Source organism: Callospermophilus lateralis, chromosome 5 (assembly GCF_048772815.1).
Source record: "Callospermophilus lateralis isolate mCalLat2 chromosome 5, mCalLat2.hap1, whole genome shotgun sequence".
Lineage (NCBI taxonomy): Eukaryota > Metazoa > Chordata > Mammalia > Rodentia > Sciuridae > Callospermophilus > Callospermophilus lateralis.
The window spans coordinates 30,543,515-30,562,892 of NC_135309.1; the positions used below are offsets into that span (position 1 = coordinate 30,543,515).

A 19,378-nucleotide genomic window follows, 5' to 3' on the forward strand; every position below is an offset into this window, starting at 1 on the left:
CCCGATCCACCCACGCGGCGTTCCGCCGGTTCCTTCCCGGAACTCCAGCGCAAGCGCCTCCTCCGGAATTCCCTCCTACTGCACTTTCCCAACCAATGGGAACTCTCCAGGAGTCCCGCAGCAGGAGTCCGGTATCCATATGAATGTAATTTTTAACATAATCATATCATCTCAATGGCTAGCTGGCATCACCTTTCAATCAAAAATGCCATGCATCATATTAATTGGCTGTGGCTCCCAGCACGCCCCTCTCCTTTATTGGTACTATGGATTGAACTCAGGGGTGCCCTACTATTGAGCTACACCCCCAGCCCCTTTTTAATTTTTTATTTTGAGACAGGGTCTTGCTAAATTGCGGAGGCTGATCTTGAATTTACCATCTCCTGTCTCAGCCTCTTGAGTGGCTGTGATCACAGATGTGCACCACAGTGCCCAGTCATTAAATCCCCTTTCTGCTGAAACAAATTGGTTTCTGTCATCTTAGCTAAAAGAGTCCTGACCAAGTTACATGGTAAAAATAAATTATAATTTGCAACTAAAGGTATAATCCCATCAGCTATAATCAGCAGCTAGAATTTCTAATAATCCTTTGAGGTTTGGAGGTTGCACCTATACTTATTAATAAGTATGGGATAATGGACAAAATGGATAAAAAGGAACAGAAAAACCCCACTGACAACCTCAGACCTGGAGACAGAGGGAAGGAATTCTTGTGTGTAACTGGGATGAGAATCCTTTATTCCAGTTGCTGTGCAGAGAGGCGCTTCAGTGAGAATTAACAGCCAACTCTTGAGGGGTTGGGGACATTCCCTGCTGCAGGACACTGTCCTCTAGCCCTCTGGTGTTGACAAGACTGGTGTTCCCCACCTTTCCCTAAGCTTTATCTCTGTCATAAGGTTTTTTCCCTACTGCAATCCAAATTTTCCTTTGAAGGGTAAAGCAAGAGTTAGCACTTTAGGCTGTTACAGTTACAGTTATTCACACCTAAGTTCATTACCTAGGTGTGAAGGACTACTCTAGGAAGAGAAGGAAGGCTCGGTGGGCAAAATGTTCAAATGCTTTCCATAAAGCACTGGATAGTCAATATTTTAGGCTTTGCAGACCAGAATATCTCCACTCTGATGCAGCTATAAAGCTACCAGAGGCGATCTGTCAATGATTGGGTCTGTCTGTGTTCCAATAAAACTTTATGGACAATGGCATTTGATTTTCATGTGTCCCAACTTATTCTTCTTTTGATTCCCACGTCCCCACCATGTTAAAAAAAAAAAAAGCATTCTTAGCTAGTGAGCCATTCAAACCAGTTTGCTGACTCCTGAGTAAGGGAGAAGGGCACAGACATGAGGAAGGCCATATGCACAGACGAAGTCACCAGCTTCCCAATTTTGCTGGCTCCAGTTTGGGACCAGGAAACCACTGCATTCCCTTGCAGTCACCTAGCTCTTCCTGAGAGTTGAAGTGGGCTGGAATACAGCTCAGGTACAGGGTTTCCCACCAGGCCCCTGCACGGCAAAGGCTGTTTAATTAAAAAGCAGCCTACTGGATGTTGAAGCCCTAACAGAGCCTGAACACCTGAACACTCTAAAACGCCTCCTGTTTCTAGTTTGCTCACCCAAGTCCTTTGGCTACTTTCTATTTAAATCAGAAATGCTATTGCAGTTTTTAGACATGGCTTAATAAGCCATTTCTCCCAGATCTTGATTTTTTGTACAACTCGAGAACTGTACTGAACCCAAGGAAAGGACTTCACATTAATTTTTTTGGCATGTTCCTTGTTGGAGTCATGTAAAGGACCGTAGACTGTCATGGGATTCACCTGCCTCATAGCCTGCTCCCAGTCCCTTTTTAGTCCTGAGTCCCTTCTTGTCTTTAGCCGAACCACACTTCTTGTGCTTGTAGTACAGAGATTTGCCTGCCCTTGGAATCAGTCTCTATTTTTTTTTTTTAAGAGAGAGAATTTTTTTTTTTTAAGAGAGAGAGAGAATTTTATATTTATTTTTCAGTTTTCGGCGGACACAACATCTTTGTTTGTATGTGGTGCTGAGGATCGAACCCGGGCCGCACGCATGCCAGGTGAGCGCGCTACCGCTTGAGCCATATCCCCAGCCCTCAGTCTCTATTTTTGTTGCACCAAATTTGAAAGGGTTTCTGCTGTGGCATCCCCTAAGATGCTTTCTCAGGGGCAGAGTCAAGAAGGAGTTTAGCTGCTAAGAGCCATCTTAGTAGGAATGACGCATGGCATTTTTGGTTGAAAGGTGACGCCAGCAAGCCATTGAGATGATAATGATTATGTTAAGATGTGCATTCAATTGGATATTAGACCCCTGCTGTCCGCCTCTGCCTGCTACTTTGGAGCTCTAGTGGGACTCCCGGAGAGTTCCCATTGGTTGGGGAAGGTGCGGTAGGAGGGATTTCCGGAGGAGGGAGTTCCTGTTGGTGTGGTGTGTCCCGGAAGAAGGTCGAGTGCGTGGCATTCGGTGGGAGTTTTGGAAATAAAGTTTGTTCCTGCTTGAGTGGCTCGTGATTTTGTGCCCAGCCAGACTGCGACATTTAGCAAATTTACTGAAGGAAGAAAGACTGGCTACTCGTTCTAGAGGCTGGCAAGTTCCCAACAGCTCGTCTTTCCTAACCTGCTGCCACCTCACTGCTCTTTGACTTTCTGGGGTCAGCAAAACCTGTCCCTCCTCCTGGCTTGATTAGGGTTAGGAATCTCTACTTGGCATTAGTAAATGATATTCTAGTACTCTCCAAGGCTTAGAACTTGGTTGTTGAAACACACAGCAAACATTTGATATATCTGCAACTAAATGGGGGCGGTGAGGCACTATAATAAAAGGTTGTGCTTGACTCAGGCATCTCTGTGGTCCTGCAAACTTACACACAACCAGACTGGACAGTTGTAGGACTAATGGGAAGGGGCTTAGAAGGAGGCATGGGGCACCACCCAGACTGTTTAAAGTCAAACTCAGGATATTGAGTCAGTGCAGGTGGCTAAAAGAAGTTAAAATGTGAGGCCTGGCTCAGATCTGCCCACACCAGTCTGTTCGGGACCCAGGCTCATATTAGGCCCAGGTCCATCCTGCCACCAGCACACACGTGCTGGAGCCCAGCATCCGGCACAGGACCACCCCTTTCCAACCAGCAGACTATAGTGGGAGGTCAGGCCTGGACCAGATCTGCTCTGACTAGAGTGGGACCCAGGTCCAGCATAGGTCCAAGTTCATCTCCCACCACCTGGGAGCCCAAGCCTAACCCACTTCCATCTTGGAACATTGCAGTCATCACCATAGCCCTCCTCATGCAGTGGCCCCTACCTTTTTGACAACAGACAGGGTCTACAAGCAGCTGCATCTCAGAGAAGGAATCCCAAAGACAGTGTGGGGCCCACCCTTTTAGCCCCATCTCTGTAACACATTGCATCCATCTTGGGGCACCTCCACTGTTATCTCGAGTTACCTCAGCTATTGCCATCACCACCTTTAGTTGCAGTAGCATATATTGAGGGACACCAGCAGGGTCTGGAAGCCCAACATCAAAGTGAGGTATAGACAATCTGCAGGGGTACTACAAGAATATAGGATAGAAACAGTAATATCTCAGATCCACACTGTAAGAAAGGAAGACACACAGACAACTTGAAAAACCAACCAGGATACTACAATAACAGAACCCATGGACAGCGGAGTTGATGAAATGTCAGAGAAGGAGTTTAGAAGGTTCATAATTAAAATGATCTTTGAATTAAAGAATGACCTAAATGAGCAAATACAGGCAAAATCTGTTCACCCCAACAAAGAGATAAGAGAGAAAATACAGGTAGCAAAAGATTACTTCAAGAAAGAGATTGAGACTCTGAAAAAAAAAAGTCAGAAATCATTGAAATGAAGGATATAATAAACCAAATAAAAAACTCACTAGAAAGCATAACCAACAGACTAGATCACTTGGAAGAAAGAACGTCCAATAATGAAGACGAAGTATACAATCTGGAAAATAAAGTTGAACACATGGTGAAGGTAAAAACCATGAACAGGGCATCCAAGAATTATGGGAGAGCATCAAAAGACCAAATCTAAGGGTTATTGGGATAGAAAAGGCACAGAGTTTCAAATCCAAGGAATGCACAATCTCTTCAATGAGATAATATCAGAAAATTTCCCAAGCATGAAGAACGAATTGGAAAACCAAATATGAGAGACTTACAGGATGCAAAATGTACAAAATTACAACAGATCTACACCAAGGCACATTATAATGAAAATGCCTAGCATACAGAATAAGGATAGAAACTTTAGAGCCACAAGAGAGAGGAATCATATCACATATAGGGGGACACCAATTAATTCCTATCTCAGCAGATTTTTCAACCCATACCCTCAAAGCCAGGAGATCATGGAACAACATATACCAAACTCTGAAATAAAATGGATGCCAACCAAGAATCTTATATCAAGCAAAATTAAGCTTTAGATTTAATGATGAAATAAAAACCTTCCATGATAAACAAAAGTTAAAAGAATTTACAACTAGAAAGCCTGCACTACAGAACATCCTCAGCAAAGTATTCCACGAAGAGGAAATGAAAACCAATGATGAAAATCAGTAGAGGGAGGGATTACACTAAAGGAAAATCTAATCAGAGGAGAAACCAAGTCACATTAAATACCAAAAATAAACAAAAATGCCTGGGAATACAAATCATGTCTCAATAATAACCTGAATGTTAATGGCCTAAACTCACCAATCAAAAGACATAGACTAGCAGATTGGATAAAAAACAACAACAACAAAAGCAACCAATAATATGCTATCTCCAAGAGACTCATCTCATAGGAAAAGACATCCACAGACTGAAGGTGAAAGGTTGGAAAAAATCTTACCACTCACATGGACTGTGGGAATCAAGCAGAGGTCTCCATCCTCATATCAAATAACATTAGATTTCAAGCTAAAATCAATCAAAAGAGATAAAGAAGGATACTACATACTGCTCAAGGTAACCATACACCAACAAGATTTAACAATTATAAATATATATGCCCCAAACAATGAAGCAGCTATGTTCATCAAACAAACTCTTCTTAAGTTCAAGAGTCAAATAAACCACAACACAATAATTCTGGGTGACTTTAACACACCTCTTTAACCACTGGATAGATCTTCCTAACAAAAGTTAAACAAAGAAACTATAGAACCCAATAATACAATCAATAACTTAGACTTAACTAACATATATAGAATATTTCATCCTTCTACAACTGAATACCCTTTCTTCTCAGCAGCATATGGATCCTTATCTTAAGAGACCATATAATATGCCACAAAGCAATTCTTAGCAAATATAAAAAAGTAGAATACTACCCTGCATTCTATCAGATTGAAAAGAAATTAGAAATCAATGATAAAGTAAGAAATCTTATAACCAGAAAAATTAAGCTTATTATTTAGTCTCCAACACCTGGAGACTAAATAATATGCTACTGAACAAACAAGGGGTTGCAGAAGACTTCAAGGAGGAGATTAAAAAAATTTTAGAGGTGAATGAGAACACTGATACAACATATTGAAATCTCTGGGACACTATGAAAGCAGTTCTAAAAGGAAAGTTCATTGTGTGGAGTTCATTACTTAATAGAAGAAAAAGTCAATAAATGACTTAACATTACATCTCAAAGCCCTAGAAAAAGAAGAACAAATCTACACCAAAATCAGTAGAAGACAGGAAATAATTAAAATCAGAGCTGAAATCAATGAAACTGAAACAAAAGAAACAATTGAAAAAATTGACAGAACAAAAAGTTGATTCTTTGAAAAAATAAATAAAATTGACAGACCCTTAGCCATACTAATGGAGAGAAGGAGAGAGAAAACTCAAATCACTAATATACATAATGAAAAAGGAAATATCACAACAGAACTACAGAAATACAGAAGATAATTAGAAATTATTTTGAAAACTTGTACTCCAATAAGATAGAAAATTTCAAAGACATTGACAAATTTCTAGAGTCATATGATTGATCCAAATTGAATCAGGATGACATGCACAATTTAAACAGATCAATTTCAAGTGACAAAATAGAAGACGCCATCAGAAGTCTACCAACCAAGAAAAGCCCAGTACCGGATGGATACACAGCCGAGTTCTACAAGACCTTTAAAGAAGAACTAACTCTCCAATTTATTTCAGAAAATAGAAAAAGAGGCAGCACTTCCAAACTCATTCTATGAGGCCAATATCACCCTGATCCCCAAACAAGGCAAAGACCAATCAAAAAAAGAAAACTTCAGACCAATATCTCTAATGAACATAGATGCAAAAATTCTCAATAAAATTCTGACAAAGCAAATACAAAAACAAAAAGATAGTACACCATGATCAAGTCAGATTCATTCCAGGGATGCAAGGTTAGTTCAACATATGAAAATCAATAAATATAATTCATCACATCAATAGACTTTAAAGATAAGAATCATATGATCATCTCAATAGACACAGAAAAAGCATTTGGCAAAATACAGCACCCCTTCATGTTCAAAACACTAGAAAAATTAGGGATAACAGGAGCATATCTCACATCATAAAGGCTGTCTATGCTAAGCCCCAGGCCAACATCATTCTAAATGGAGAAAAACTGAAAGCATTCCCTCTAAAAACTGAAACAAGACAGGGATGCCCTCTTCCACCACTTCTATTTAACATAGTTCTTAAAACACTGGCCAGAGCAATTAGACAGATGAAAGAAATTAAAGAGATACACATAGGAAAAGAAGAATTCAAATTGGCACTATTTGCTGATAATATGATTTGATACCTAGGATACCCAAAAAGTTCCACCAGAAAACTTCTAGAATTAGTAAATAAATTCAGCAATGTAGTAGGATATAAAATCAACACCCATAAATCAAATGTATTTCTGTATATCAGTGACAAATCCTCAGAAAGGGAAATGAGGAAAAGTACCCCATTTATGATAGCCTCAAAAACAAACAAACAAAAAAACAACAACAAAAAAACACCTCAGGAATTAACTTAATGAAAGAGGTGAAAGATCCATGTAATGAAAACTACAGAACCCTAAAGAAAGAAATCAAAGAAGACCTTAGAATATGGAAAGATCTCCCTTGTTCTTGAGTAGGCAGAATTAATATTATCAAAATGACCATACTACCAAAAGCACTATACAGATTTAATGCAATTATGTTCAAAATCCCTCTGATCAAAATTTCCTCATAGAAATAGAAAAAGCAGTCATTGGATTCATCTGGAAAAATAAGAGACCCAGAATAGCTAAAGCAATCCTTAGCAGGAAGAGTGAAGCAGGTGGCATCACTATACCAGACCTTAAACTATACTACAGAGCAATAATAACAAATACAGTATGGTATTGGCACCAAAACAGACTGGTAGACCAATGGTACAGAATAGACGACACAGAGACTAATTCACAGAATTACAATTATATTAGACAAAGGTGCCAAAAACATGCATTGGAGAAAAGATAGCCTCTTCAACAAATGGTACTGGAAAATAGAAATCCATATGCAACAAAGTGAAATTAAACCCCCATCTCTCACCATGCACAAAACTCAATTCAAAATGGATCATGCATCTAGGAATAAAACCAGAGACCCTGCGTCTAATAGAAGAAAAAGTAGGCCCTACTCTCCATCATGTGGGATTAGGCCCCAACTTCCTTAATAAGATTCCTTTGGTGCAAGAATTAAAATCAAGAATCAATAATTTGGATGGATTCAAACTAAAAAGCTTCTTCTCAGCAAAAGAAACAATCTGTGAGGCAAATAGAGAGCCTACATCTTGGGAGCAAATTTTTACCCCTCACACATCAGATAGAGCACTAATCTCTAGGGTATATAAAGAACTCAAAAAGCTAAGCACCCCCCCCCAAAACAAAACAAAACAAACAAACAAAAAAAAAAAACCAAAACCAAAACCAAAACCAAAGCAAATGACTCAATCAATAAATGGGCCAAGGACCTGAACAGACACTTCTCAGAAGATGATATACAATCAATCAACAAATCATCACTAGCAATTAGAGCAATGCAAATCAAAACTACTCTAAGGGCTGGGGATGTGGCTCAAGTGGTAATGCGCTCGCCTGGCATGCATGGGGTGCTGGGTTCGATCCTCAGCACCACATAAAATAAAATAAAGATGTTGGGTCCACCGAAAACTGAAAAATAAATATTAAAAAATTCTCTTTCTTCTCTCTCTCTCTAAACAAACAAACAAACAAACAAACTACTCTAAGATTTCATCTCACTCCAGTCAGAATGGCAGCTATTATGAAGACAACAATAACTGTTGGTGAGCATGTGGGGAAAAAGGTACACTCATACATTGCTGGTGGGACTGCAAATTGGTGCAGCCAATATGGAAAACAGTATGGAGATTCCTTGGAAAATTGGGAATGGAACCGCCATTTGAACCAGCTATCCCTCTCCTCGGTCTATACCCAAAGGACTTAAAAACATTCACAATAGCTAAACTGTGGAATCAACCTTGATGCCCTTCAATAGATGAATGGATAAAAAAAGTGGCATATATACACACTGGAATATTACACAGCAATAAAAGAGAATAAAATCATGGTATTTGCAGATAAATGGATGGAGTTAGAGGAGATAATGCTAAGTGAAGTAAGCCAATCCTAAAAAACCAAATGCTGAATGTTTTCTCTGATTTAAGGAGGCTGATTCATAATGGGGTAGGAAGAAGGAGCAAGGGAGGAATAGACGAAGTCTAGATAGGGCAGAGGGTTGGGAGGGGAAGGGAGGGACATGGGATTATGAATGATGGTGGAATGTGATGAACATCTTTATCCAAGGTACATGTATGAAGACACGAATTGGTGTGAGTATACTTTGTATACAACCAGAGATATGAAAAATTTCTGCTCTTTATATGTAATATGAATTGTAATGCATTCTGCTGTCATATATAAATAAAAAATTAATTTAAAAAAAGAAGTTAAAATGCCTAAACCCAGAACTCAGATAAGACATTGAGATATAGCTTTAGCCTTAACTGTTGCTATTGATGCTGGCACTAACATTGACACCAACAGTAGCAGTCACAGTTTTAGGAACCATCGCTATCTGCCAGGCACCTGTCAGACTTAAACAGGTTTGAATTCTTGCTTGAATTAGTGTCTCTATGTTTCACTTTTTTCATCACTAAAGTGGAGATTAAAAAACAGGTAGAATGGAGGTTTGGAAGATGCTTTGCAAGATGACTGGTTTGAAGGAAGTTTTTTTTTTTTTCCTTAATAAAAGAAAGTGTTACTGCAACTAGCTACTACACATTGCATTCATTTGTGGTTCAATGAGGAGATGGTAGTATCTTTCTCAGGGGTTTTAAAAGACAGTTCTGGATAGGAAAAGGATGCTTTGGGGTTGGTCCTGCTCAAGCACTGGCGCAGCTGGCATCCTTAGGGAAGGCTTCCATGAAGTGATTTGTGCCTCCCAGGGCTGGATTTATAACCCAGGCCCCTAGCACCGAATGAGGCTGTAGAAAGCGCTGAAGGCTCAGGAGGCTGTGGTTAGAAACTCCTAGCACTAGAGGGCACTGCCGGCTCTCCTTTCCCTCCACGCCAGCCCCAAAGCAGCCCGGCGCGTCCAGAGCTCAGCTCCCAGCCTCTGATGAGTCCTTTGAGCCTCTGTTTTCCTTACAAGTCACTGGACAAGGACTCTGGGTGACAGGGAGGAGGAAGGAGGCTGCAGCCTGGCCGGAAGGAGGCGGCGTTGGGTGAAGCTGGACGGGTTCACACGGGGGTCTCTTGGCTTTGGGGCTCCACGGAGGCTCACCCCCAAACCTCCCGCGGTTCTTTGCATTCCGGGGACCTTCCCTCCTTTCTCTTTTGTGGTCGCCTTAATTTGTCCTTTGCCCAAGACATTTAATACCGCTCCTCCCCTCTCCCCGCAGTCTGTCGAGCATTTCCATTTGCAGCCAGTGGCCAATTTAATTCAAGCAACGGTTGATACAAGCCGTTTTAGGACAGTGAAATAGCCTGGCACATAGACTTTGGCAATGGGACTGGGAAGGGGGTGGGGGGGAGAAGAGAAAGGTATCTGTTAGCCTCCCCTCCACAATGGGGTCTTTTAAACTCTGTCTTAGGTTTCCCAGAACGCAGCACACCAACTGTATTAGTGTTTATCATGTTTCTTTAAATCACCTGCGATCTAACTTCACACTTTTCGTTTTATCCCTAATATTTGTGAAGACACAAGTTTGCTACCGCAATACACATTAATTTTTAACCCACATCAACTTAAACACATGAAAATAAAAATGTTCCTATGCCTACCACCTAAGATAATTTCATGTGTCACACTTTGGGACACTGTATCATCTCCTTAATTTTCCTGACAAGGCTGAAAGTTAAAAGGAATCAGCTCCCTTTCAACAAAGAGGGAAACATAGGTTCAGAGGAGTTAAGCAATCCACCTGACGTCACACAGCCTTTAAGTGGGTAAGCAGGGCTTTAAGTAAGTTCTTTTAAATGGAACTCTGCCTGGAGAATGGGGGGCACAGCCTCAGTCCTAGTGATCACTCAGCCTGGGGCACTAAGGTACCTCAGGGCTGTTGGTCAACCTAAACCTACCCCTGCAACTCCCACCCCCAGGAAAGCCACCATCTTACCCGGGCCAGGCTGACTCCAGCAGGGACCTTGTAGGGTACATACTTCCTATAGATATGTCCCACCCTGGAGCAGGGGATGTCCTCCATGCGGCCCCCACACATCCACACCTGCAGGGTGAGAGGGAGAAAAAAGATCATGCTTCTGCCTCATTCACTGTCCCTGCAAAGGCTAGCACATATCAGTGGGTTCAAAGACAGCATCAGCCCGAGGGTCTGCCACAGCCCCATTACAGGGGGAGTGACGTGGGCAGACACAGTCATAGCAACAGCAGTAAAGACAGCCGACGGCTTAGACACTGGGCAGGGGCCATTTTACAGATGCAGAACCTGAGGCTCGGAGGAGCCAAGAGATACATCTGTTTGGGGCAGTGGTAGAGCGTTTGCCTAGCATGTGTGCGGCCCTGGGTTCAATCTTGGCATGGGGTGGGGGCAAGAGGTCCATGTAGGGACAGCTGAGTCTCCTACCAACCAGGCCCAAGTGCCAGTCACACCAGTGTGCCATCTTAGAAGTGGATGTTCCAGTCCTAGTGAAGCCTGCAGGTGACCCCAGTGGCCCTGGCTTATTTCCTGACTACAACCTCATGGTAGACCTGAGCCAGAACTATCCAGCAAGGCCACTCCCCAACTCCAGACCAAAAGCAACTAGGAGACAGTAACGGTTCTGTGTGTGAAGACGCACGTCTAGGGTAATGCTGTCTGGTGGCAGCAGGCAGGCAGCACGGGGACAGTATCTCATGACGATGTGTGCTACTGGACGGCAAAGCAAGGCGGTGACTGTGGGGTAGGAAGGCCACGGAGGGTGCGGGCCTGCGGTGGTGAAGGCTTCAGAGGCTCTGGTGACAGTCATCTAGATTTGAGGCCTTCATGGCTTTTGGGAGGGGAGGCAGTGGCCATGGTGAGACCGGCTGGATCTGGGCAGACGTGGAGACACCCACAACCCCAATTCCGTGCAAAAGAGCCCCCTTTAAAGCTTGAACTGCTTGAGGGGGCACTGGGGGTTGGGCCTCTGTCCCGATGAGTCTGGGACTTAGCGGGGCTGTTCTGCCAGTGGTTCACATATAAGGGGCTTTCTGCTGCTTCCTGCTGTCTCCATCCCCAGCTCAGATGTACCCAGTCCCATGCAGAGGGGTCTGCGCGGGGCAGCATGAGTCGAAGGCGCTGCCTGGAGGGACGCAATTACATTCTGATCTTGGGGGAGGAAAAAAAAAAAATTGAGCAAGTCAATAGAACAGAACATTGGCTTCAAGATAATGGGCTCCTGATGGTAGATTAATGTCAAGGCCAAGCCAAGAAGTTTATTTTCAAAGCCGGAGATATTGATCAGGTGCCAGGATCCCATAACAATAACTCTTCCCTTGTACAAAGAGATTGATGTGGAAGTGTCCCTTTGTCTAGTGGATACTGCCGGGTCGCTGCTGGGCTGCCTTCTGCCTCTTGGTGGTAGAGCGGGCTCAGCAGGAGGGGCACTCAATGTTTGACTGTCTCCTGGGCAGTTGAGTGGGCTGGCGTCCACTTCCTTGGCTCCATATTAAGCTTGCATTAGCTAACGAGGCTGCGTCTCCAGCTCTGTCTGGCAGGGGATTTTTTGTACCAATGGGTGATCCATTTTCAAAGCCTCTTTGCCGTGACCTCTGGATCCCTTGGCCCTGACCACACTGACCATCATCCTGGAGGTTCCTGAGGATCCAGGGTGACCTTGATCTGCCTAAAGGTTTCAGGCATCCAACATGTTCTCAGGTTTCCCAGATGTATGGAGCCCAGGGGGAGTCCTGGCTTCCGGTGCTGGGTTTATGCCATGGCCCCCTTGCTCAGGACACAATGCACTGGGGCAGACTCAATGAAAAGGCCCTCTAGAGAGACAGACAGTTGTTCAGCTAAAGCTGCTCCCCCACCCTGAGTCCTTTGAGAGCACTCCAGCGCAGGTCACCCATAGTATCTCATACACAGATGTCAACATGGCAGCGTTTGCTGTCCATGCAGCCTCCACCCTCTCTCACTCCACTCATCTCTTGCCACCACACTCCTCCCTCTGACAGCCCGGCTCATGCCATAGACTCCTCCCTCTGCCTGCTGTGGGCACCGTCCTTCGTGGGCACACACAGTGCCTGCACTTGGCCTCTGTTGTTTTTTATCGGGGGTGCAATCTTAATTATCCACAGAGTGACCCCTCAGATCTGATCCCCCTGCAATTGGCATGTGGCGTTTTCCCCTATCCTGCACACCTTCTTTGTTCTGGGGACTGTCCCCTTGACTGTTCTGTTTGGAGACCTGGGACTAGGGGGCCAACTGCAGCTCTCAGCCTTGTGGGCTCTGCAGTAGGCATAAGGCAGAGCAATGTGGCAGGGTTTTATTTGGGGGGGTTACTGGGGATGGAACCCAGGGGTGCGTAACCCTGAGCCACATCCCCAGCCCCTTTTTATTTTGTATTTTGAGACAGGGTCTCACTAAGTTGCTGAGGGCCTCTAGGCTGGTAAGGCTGGCCTCAAACTTGCCTTAGCCTCCCAGGTGGCTGGGATCTCAGGTGTGTGTCACTATACTCAGCTGTGATAGAGCACTTTATGGGTGCTTCATCTGAGAGAACCATGTTTTTTTCTGGAATGGAGGACAAAGGGGACCCTGTGCTGCAGCTGCCAGTGGCCATCTCTGCCCCCACACAGTGAAGGGGAACCTGCCTTGGATCTAGCCAACACAGAGGGAGGGTGGAGAGGGAGAAGGATACCTGTTGGAGACCTGGGTCCAGTCATGATGAAGACAGTCCCCAACCTTCTTCCTGGCTACTACCAGTTTAAGATGGCTTTCTGTCACTTTAATGTGAGAGTCCTTAGCAGACTCTCTGCAAACTCCTAGCCTCAGGTCAGTGTGGGCAGGGGGCTCATCTATCATCTTCGCCATCAGACCCCCAGTGTCTAGCACAGTGCTCTGCCCATACCAGCCACGTATTCTGTCCCTGCAGAGTTCACAGAGGAGCAAATGAGTGAATACTGATGTCAGCCTTGGGGACAAGGATCTGACCAGGGGGAAGGGTGAGCCTTTTTGTCATGATGCTTTCGTACCCCGAGGAAATGCTCTGTGTCTTTTGATAATCTTAGCAAGAATACAAGTCCTGGGCCTGAAGCAGGTTTTGCTGTTTCTTGGATATGAGGTCCCATTTCCATTTCCGGCTGGATCCTGACTGGATTTTGTCTTGGGTGAAGCGGGAAGCCAGAAAACATGTCACTGTCACAGTCATCACTCCGTCACCTCTCTCTTGTGACAAACAGCTCTCAACTCTCCCACTGGAGAGAGAGGGTCCTGAGACTGGCTGGGGAGGGGGGGCCTCTCTTTCCAGGGAGATGAATGACAGAGGCAGGGTGGTGTGGCCACCTGCCTTGGGGCGGGGAGCAGGCAGCTGGTCCCAGGGCCCAGGCCTTGCAGATCTGCCCAGGGTCTAGGTCACTCTGTGAATCCTCAGGCCCCTCCCTTCCTTCATGGCAAAGCAATGGCCATTTGAGACCCAGACAACCGAGGTGTGGACACAGTGAGCACACACTGCAGCCTCGCCCACGCTCAGGTCCTAATGCTCCCAGGCCAGCCATGGGACCTTGGGTAAGTCATTCAGCCTGGGGGCCTCGCTCCCCCCATGGGTGTGGACCATCATTTCCAAGGCTGTGGAAAATGTAGGAGGAAACATTTTTTTTTCCCCTTTACTTAAAAAATTCAAGGACTGGGGACCTGGGGATGTAGTTCAGTGGTAGAGTGTCTGCCTAGAGACAACTCACAAGGCACTGCGCTTGAAGCCTGGGCCCCAGCAATCCAGATGATTGGGAGTCACTTCTACTGGTAGCAGGAGGAGAAACCCCACCACCTTGGATTCATGCAGTGTTGCCCTTCTGTCCAACACCACTGGGTTTCCTATCCCCTGGTCCAGTTTCCCAGCTGACTTGGTGGCAAACTCTGGAGCTAACAGGGCCTGATGGGGCCAGGTGGGTGGGCCAAAGTCACCGGGTGCCATTTGGGGTCTGGCCATCCAAGGCATTGTCCTTTCACCCACTGGCAGGTGGTCCAGCTGGTGGCAGAGAGAAGAGAGCTGTAGTGCGGGCTGCAGCCAGGTTCCAACTGGCATAGAACCCATCAAGCTTGAGATGGGAACAAATGCAGGCCACAGAGGTGACATTTTTGCAGCCCCTCTCCTTGTGGCATGTTTTGCCTGGTGCCAGCCAGCATCCCCCTCCCAGCTCCTCCCCACCTCCCTCCCCCTCTGGAGCCCTGTTGTCCCACCCTGACCCTTTTACTTCCCGGGAGGAGGAGTCGGCTTCTCGCAGAAGGACCATGCCACTAGACAAGTACAAATCTAATTGTAAAAGCTGCTCCCCATTCATTTCCATTGCTGCTTTGATTTATTTTATTAGCAAACTTCTTTTGTGTGATGACAGGCTTCATTGCAGTGTCTATAAAAGACAATTACTCGCTCTTATCTCCTAAACCAAGGAGGAAAGAGACGGGTGGTGATGTGCTTCAGGAGATCACAAAGGGACCCGAGAGGGGGCGTGAGGGGGCGTCCCACAGAGGGGAATGCGGCAAGCAGGGGCTGAGTGAACCTGTCAGGAAATGGCTGCCTGGAAACCGACCAGGAATGGCACAGCCCCTGCTAGCGCGAGACAGGGAGAAGACCGGCAGGCAGCCAGGTCTGTAGCAGTTGGCATCTCATCTGAGGACCCCTGTGGAGTTCCAGCCCTAATCAGTTGCACTCGGAGAAAATAATATGATAATAATTGCCACCAATTATTTGGCATTAGCTGTGTGCTTTGGAGGCACCTAGGGTGGTGGTTATGAGCTCAGCTCTGGAGTTGACAGTACTGAGGTCTAATCCAATCCAAGCTCTTAAGCAAATTTCGTATGTGCGAAAGCCTCAGTTTCCTCATCCATAAAATAGGAAAAAGGACCATGCCTGCTACCCCCTAAGGTGGTAGTGGGTAGTGGGCTGAATTGAGGCATGTGGAAGAAGTCAGAGGACCCCGTGTGCTGTCTACATGGAGTCACTTGGACACACGGCAGCTGGTGTGGGCACTGAGGGCACACCACACAATTCCCCCAGAAAAGAAACTCATATTATTTTAAACGTATTCATTATGAACAAGAAGATGTTGTTTCCAAGAAGTCTCACTGGCATCAAATGACCTCATCCATGCTAGTTTTGGATATTTATAATGGTTACTAGATACTATTGGGAAAAAAGAAAACAGTAGAAAAGAACAATTTTATTTTAGTTTTAAAACCAATTTTAATTAACTTCTAAATTATATATTATTTTTACAGAATATGGTTTTCAGATATAAATTCAGATATAAATCAATGATTAAATCTTTGACTATTTTGCCAGACACTGTGACACATGCCTGTAATGCCAGTAACTTGGGAAGCTGAGGCAGGAGGATTGCAAATTCAAGGTAAGCCTGACACTGTCTCAAAATATAAAATAAAAAGGGCTGGGGATGTAGCTCTGTGGTAAAGTGCTCTTGGTTTCAATTCCCAGTACTAAAAAAAAAAAAAAAAAAAAAGGAAGACTATTTTAACATTCTCTCTGTTTATGGTTAACCAGCCTCAACGAACAAGGTGTTCACCTTACATTAGGTTTTGGTTCCTGTTTGGAAACGCGGCATCTCACAGCAGCCCAGCAAGGAGGTGCCACCACACCCTTCCACACAGGTGTAAAATGAGGCTCTCTGAAATCAAGTACCTGCCCCAGGCTTCCTTAGCTCTGAACCCGGAATGAAATCTGGTGGGTTTCCCAGAACCAGGAAGATCTGAGATCTCCAGGGAGCCTATGCCCTCCCGTTTAATGCCCACGGTGGCTCCTAACCCAACGTGGTCCTGTAGCAGCACTTGCATTGCTTGCAGAACACTGCAGCACCCTTGACTTCTGCCCAGTTCCTGTTCCTCCTACCCTCTCTGCATCCCAGGGCCCCATGTGAGGATGCTGCTGAGAATCAGCTGCACGCTGCTCAATTCTCTGACCTGGGTGCACGTGTTCCTTTCTTCCCATCAACATCTCCGCCCAGTGCAAACATCAGCTAACTCATTCATCCAGTCATATGACCCTGGTCATTAATCAGCTTGCTTTAAAACTCCATTGGAAGAAATGGAACAGAAACCAGCCGCCCAGGGTGGACCCAATGATGTAGAACCTTGAAAGCTGGCAGAAGGTGCTGGAACTTGTTGGCCAACCTGCCCACCAACCTGCCCGTTTCCACTGTCATTCCATATCCAAGCCTGAGCATCTGCTCTGTACAGACCCTACCTATCCTTTGCAGTTTGGGTGAGCATCAGAAGAACCTGAAGGGCTCATTAAAACACAGATGGCCAGGCCCCACCCTAGCGTCTGCCTCAGCAGCCTGGGTACAGCCTGGTCACACACACCAATGCCTACAGGTTCCCAGGTGCTGCTAATGCTGCTTGTCCAGGAACCACACTTGAGCATCACCGCGTCCTGGAGTAGTGGCAGTCTTCCTCAGGTGAATGTTTCTGACAGCTCACGTGACACCTCTTAACTATCCTGTGAATTTGGGATTACTAGTATCCCTTTGTAGATGAGGACATAAAGCTCAGACGAAGGTCTCCCTGAGAGTCTGTTCCAGAGCTGGGCCTGGAGCCAGAGCCTCCACCTTTGTCTTGCCAGCCTCAAAGCTCTTTCCACTCCTGTCTTCCTGCCACCAGTGTGATCACAAAAACTGCAATGATGTGGACACTGACAGCTACCATTCATTGATCATTTGTTATGTTCTAGGCTCTGAGCTAAGCCTACAGTGTATTTCTAATATCATGCTCACAACTGCACTACTATTCAGTCCCCATTTGACAAAAGAAGAGGTCACGTCATTTTCTCAAGCTACCGGCTGTTCATGGCTGCACTAGAACCCAGGCCCATGGACTTGATCCCTCGCTGTTCTGCCTCTTTACCTAACATGAGTTATGACCACACATCCACCATTTGTCATGTGCTTCCTTTTTGTCCAGCTCCAGACCAATTAAGCATATTATCTCATTTAGTTCTTAAACGCACTTTGAAGAAATTATTATTACCATTTTTAGCCTTGAAGAGCCCTAGCATGTTGAGCCCCGTGTGTGGTTCGGGAGTTCTGCAGGGAAGAGGATCCGTGGGCCTTTGAGCCATTTCCCTTGGAGGAGCAGGGGGAGAGATGGACACTCATGGAATTTCAAAAGGCTTGCTGGGAGTTGGAGCAGAATGCCATCCTCGTTCCCAGAAGACAGATCCTGGAAAGATGGATGTAAGTGGCCCTGGCCAGAAATGTGCACCCAGCAGTGTTTCCAAGCATGCTCACACCCCAGGGAGGAAAGGAGGGGGCAGCAGGGTCCTGGAAGTGACGCCGCAGCTGGTTGGAGATGCAGAACGCTGGAAGAGGGTGGTGACAAGGACAGGGAAGTGCATTGCCATATGGGTGCTAAGGGGGTGGCCCAGGTTGCTCTCTTCCACGTGGGCTGCCTTTGGAAGTCATTTCCCCCTCCTGCGCAGCAGCTTAAGGGCTCCTCAGAGCTGGTCCCGACCGCTGAGCCCTGCCTGTAACAGCGGCCTCTCTCTATCCCTCCCACCAGGTGGAAGGAGATGTGTCCTGGGCTTAGAGCCAGGACACCTGGCACTGCCACCTTCTGGCTGGGAAGCCCTGGTCCAGTCACCTAACCCCTCTGAGCACCAGGTTGCAATATCACACTTGACCAGCTTCCGGGGTGTGTACTGCCACTCTATTTCACTGGATCCTCTTGACAACACTGAGGCTTTTGCCCCCCACCCCATACTGGAAATTGAACCCAGGGGCTCTCTACCACTGACCTACAACCTTAGCCCCTTTTATTTTTTATTTTGAGACAAGGTCTTGCTAAGTTGCCCAGGCTGGCCTCAAACTTCTGCCTCAGCCTTCAAGTTGCTGGGATTCCAGGCACGTACCCGTAGACCTCACAGCTAATGCTGCTGGGTTTTATGTTAGAAAATTCTGAGACATTTTTGGTGACTATTTTCATTTTGGAGCTGTTGGAGGCAGTCTAGGAGTGGGCTACCTTTTTGTGACTGTATCAGTGTCAAGCCAAGCAAACCCCCACTTACCCTGAGGCTTCAGGCCTCTATGGTTTGCCCTCTAGAACAAGCTTCAGGGACCTTCCTGACTAATGTCCCCTCCTCGCCTTAAACACTCAGGTGGCTTCCTTCCCTCTCGTTCCTGCTCCATGACCTGGACCCATCTCCATCTCTCCAAGGACAGTGGGGCACCCCGTCCCCTATAGCAACCTTGCCTGGTACACTTAGCAGGGCCCAGCCTTCCCTGGAGTCTCCTCTGCCACACCCCTGATGTGGCCTGACTTAGGGGAATCTCATTCCTGAGCTTGCAAATGGCTCAAACCACGTGTTGGAATGTATGTGAGGAGGGTGGGGGAGGAGGGCTGAGAAACCAAACGTTTTCCTTCTTAGTTGCTTAACTCCCTGACTTTTTTCCTGCTCCTGGAAGTGATACATATTTATCGTGAACACACGCAGTGTTACAGAAGCACATCATCAGGTGGACAGGGACAGCTGTTCTCTGCAGCCCTCTTACCCCTGATGGTCACTAGGGACAAGACCTTTTTGGAAGTGATTTCACCCAAGTCTCAGTTTGCTCACCTATAAAGTGGAGAGGATAGAGAATGAAAGTATTGCCAGGGGAGCTTCTGAGGATGGGGGCCATGCCA

General features: G+C 45.8%; 1 protein-coding gene across 2 annotated transcripts in view; it reads right to left on the minus strand.

The window, feature by feature from the left end:
• Galnt10 (polypeptide N-acetylgalactosaminyltransferase 10) overlaps positions 1–19,378 on the minus strand; it is a 232,841-nt gene that overhangs the window by 14,595 nt on the left and 198,868 nt on the right. For both annotated transcript variants that reach the window (XM_076856405.1, XM_076856406.1), the window contains exon 8: positions 10,667–10,774. In XM_076856405.1, the coding sequence (XP_076712520.1) occupies positions 10,667–10,774 (108 nt within the window). The remainder of the gene's footprint in view (positions 1–10,666; positions 10,775–19,378) is intronic.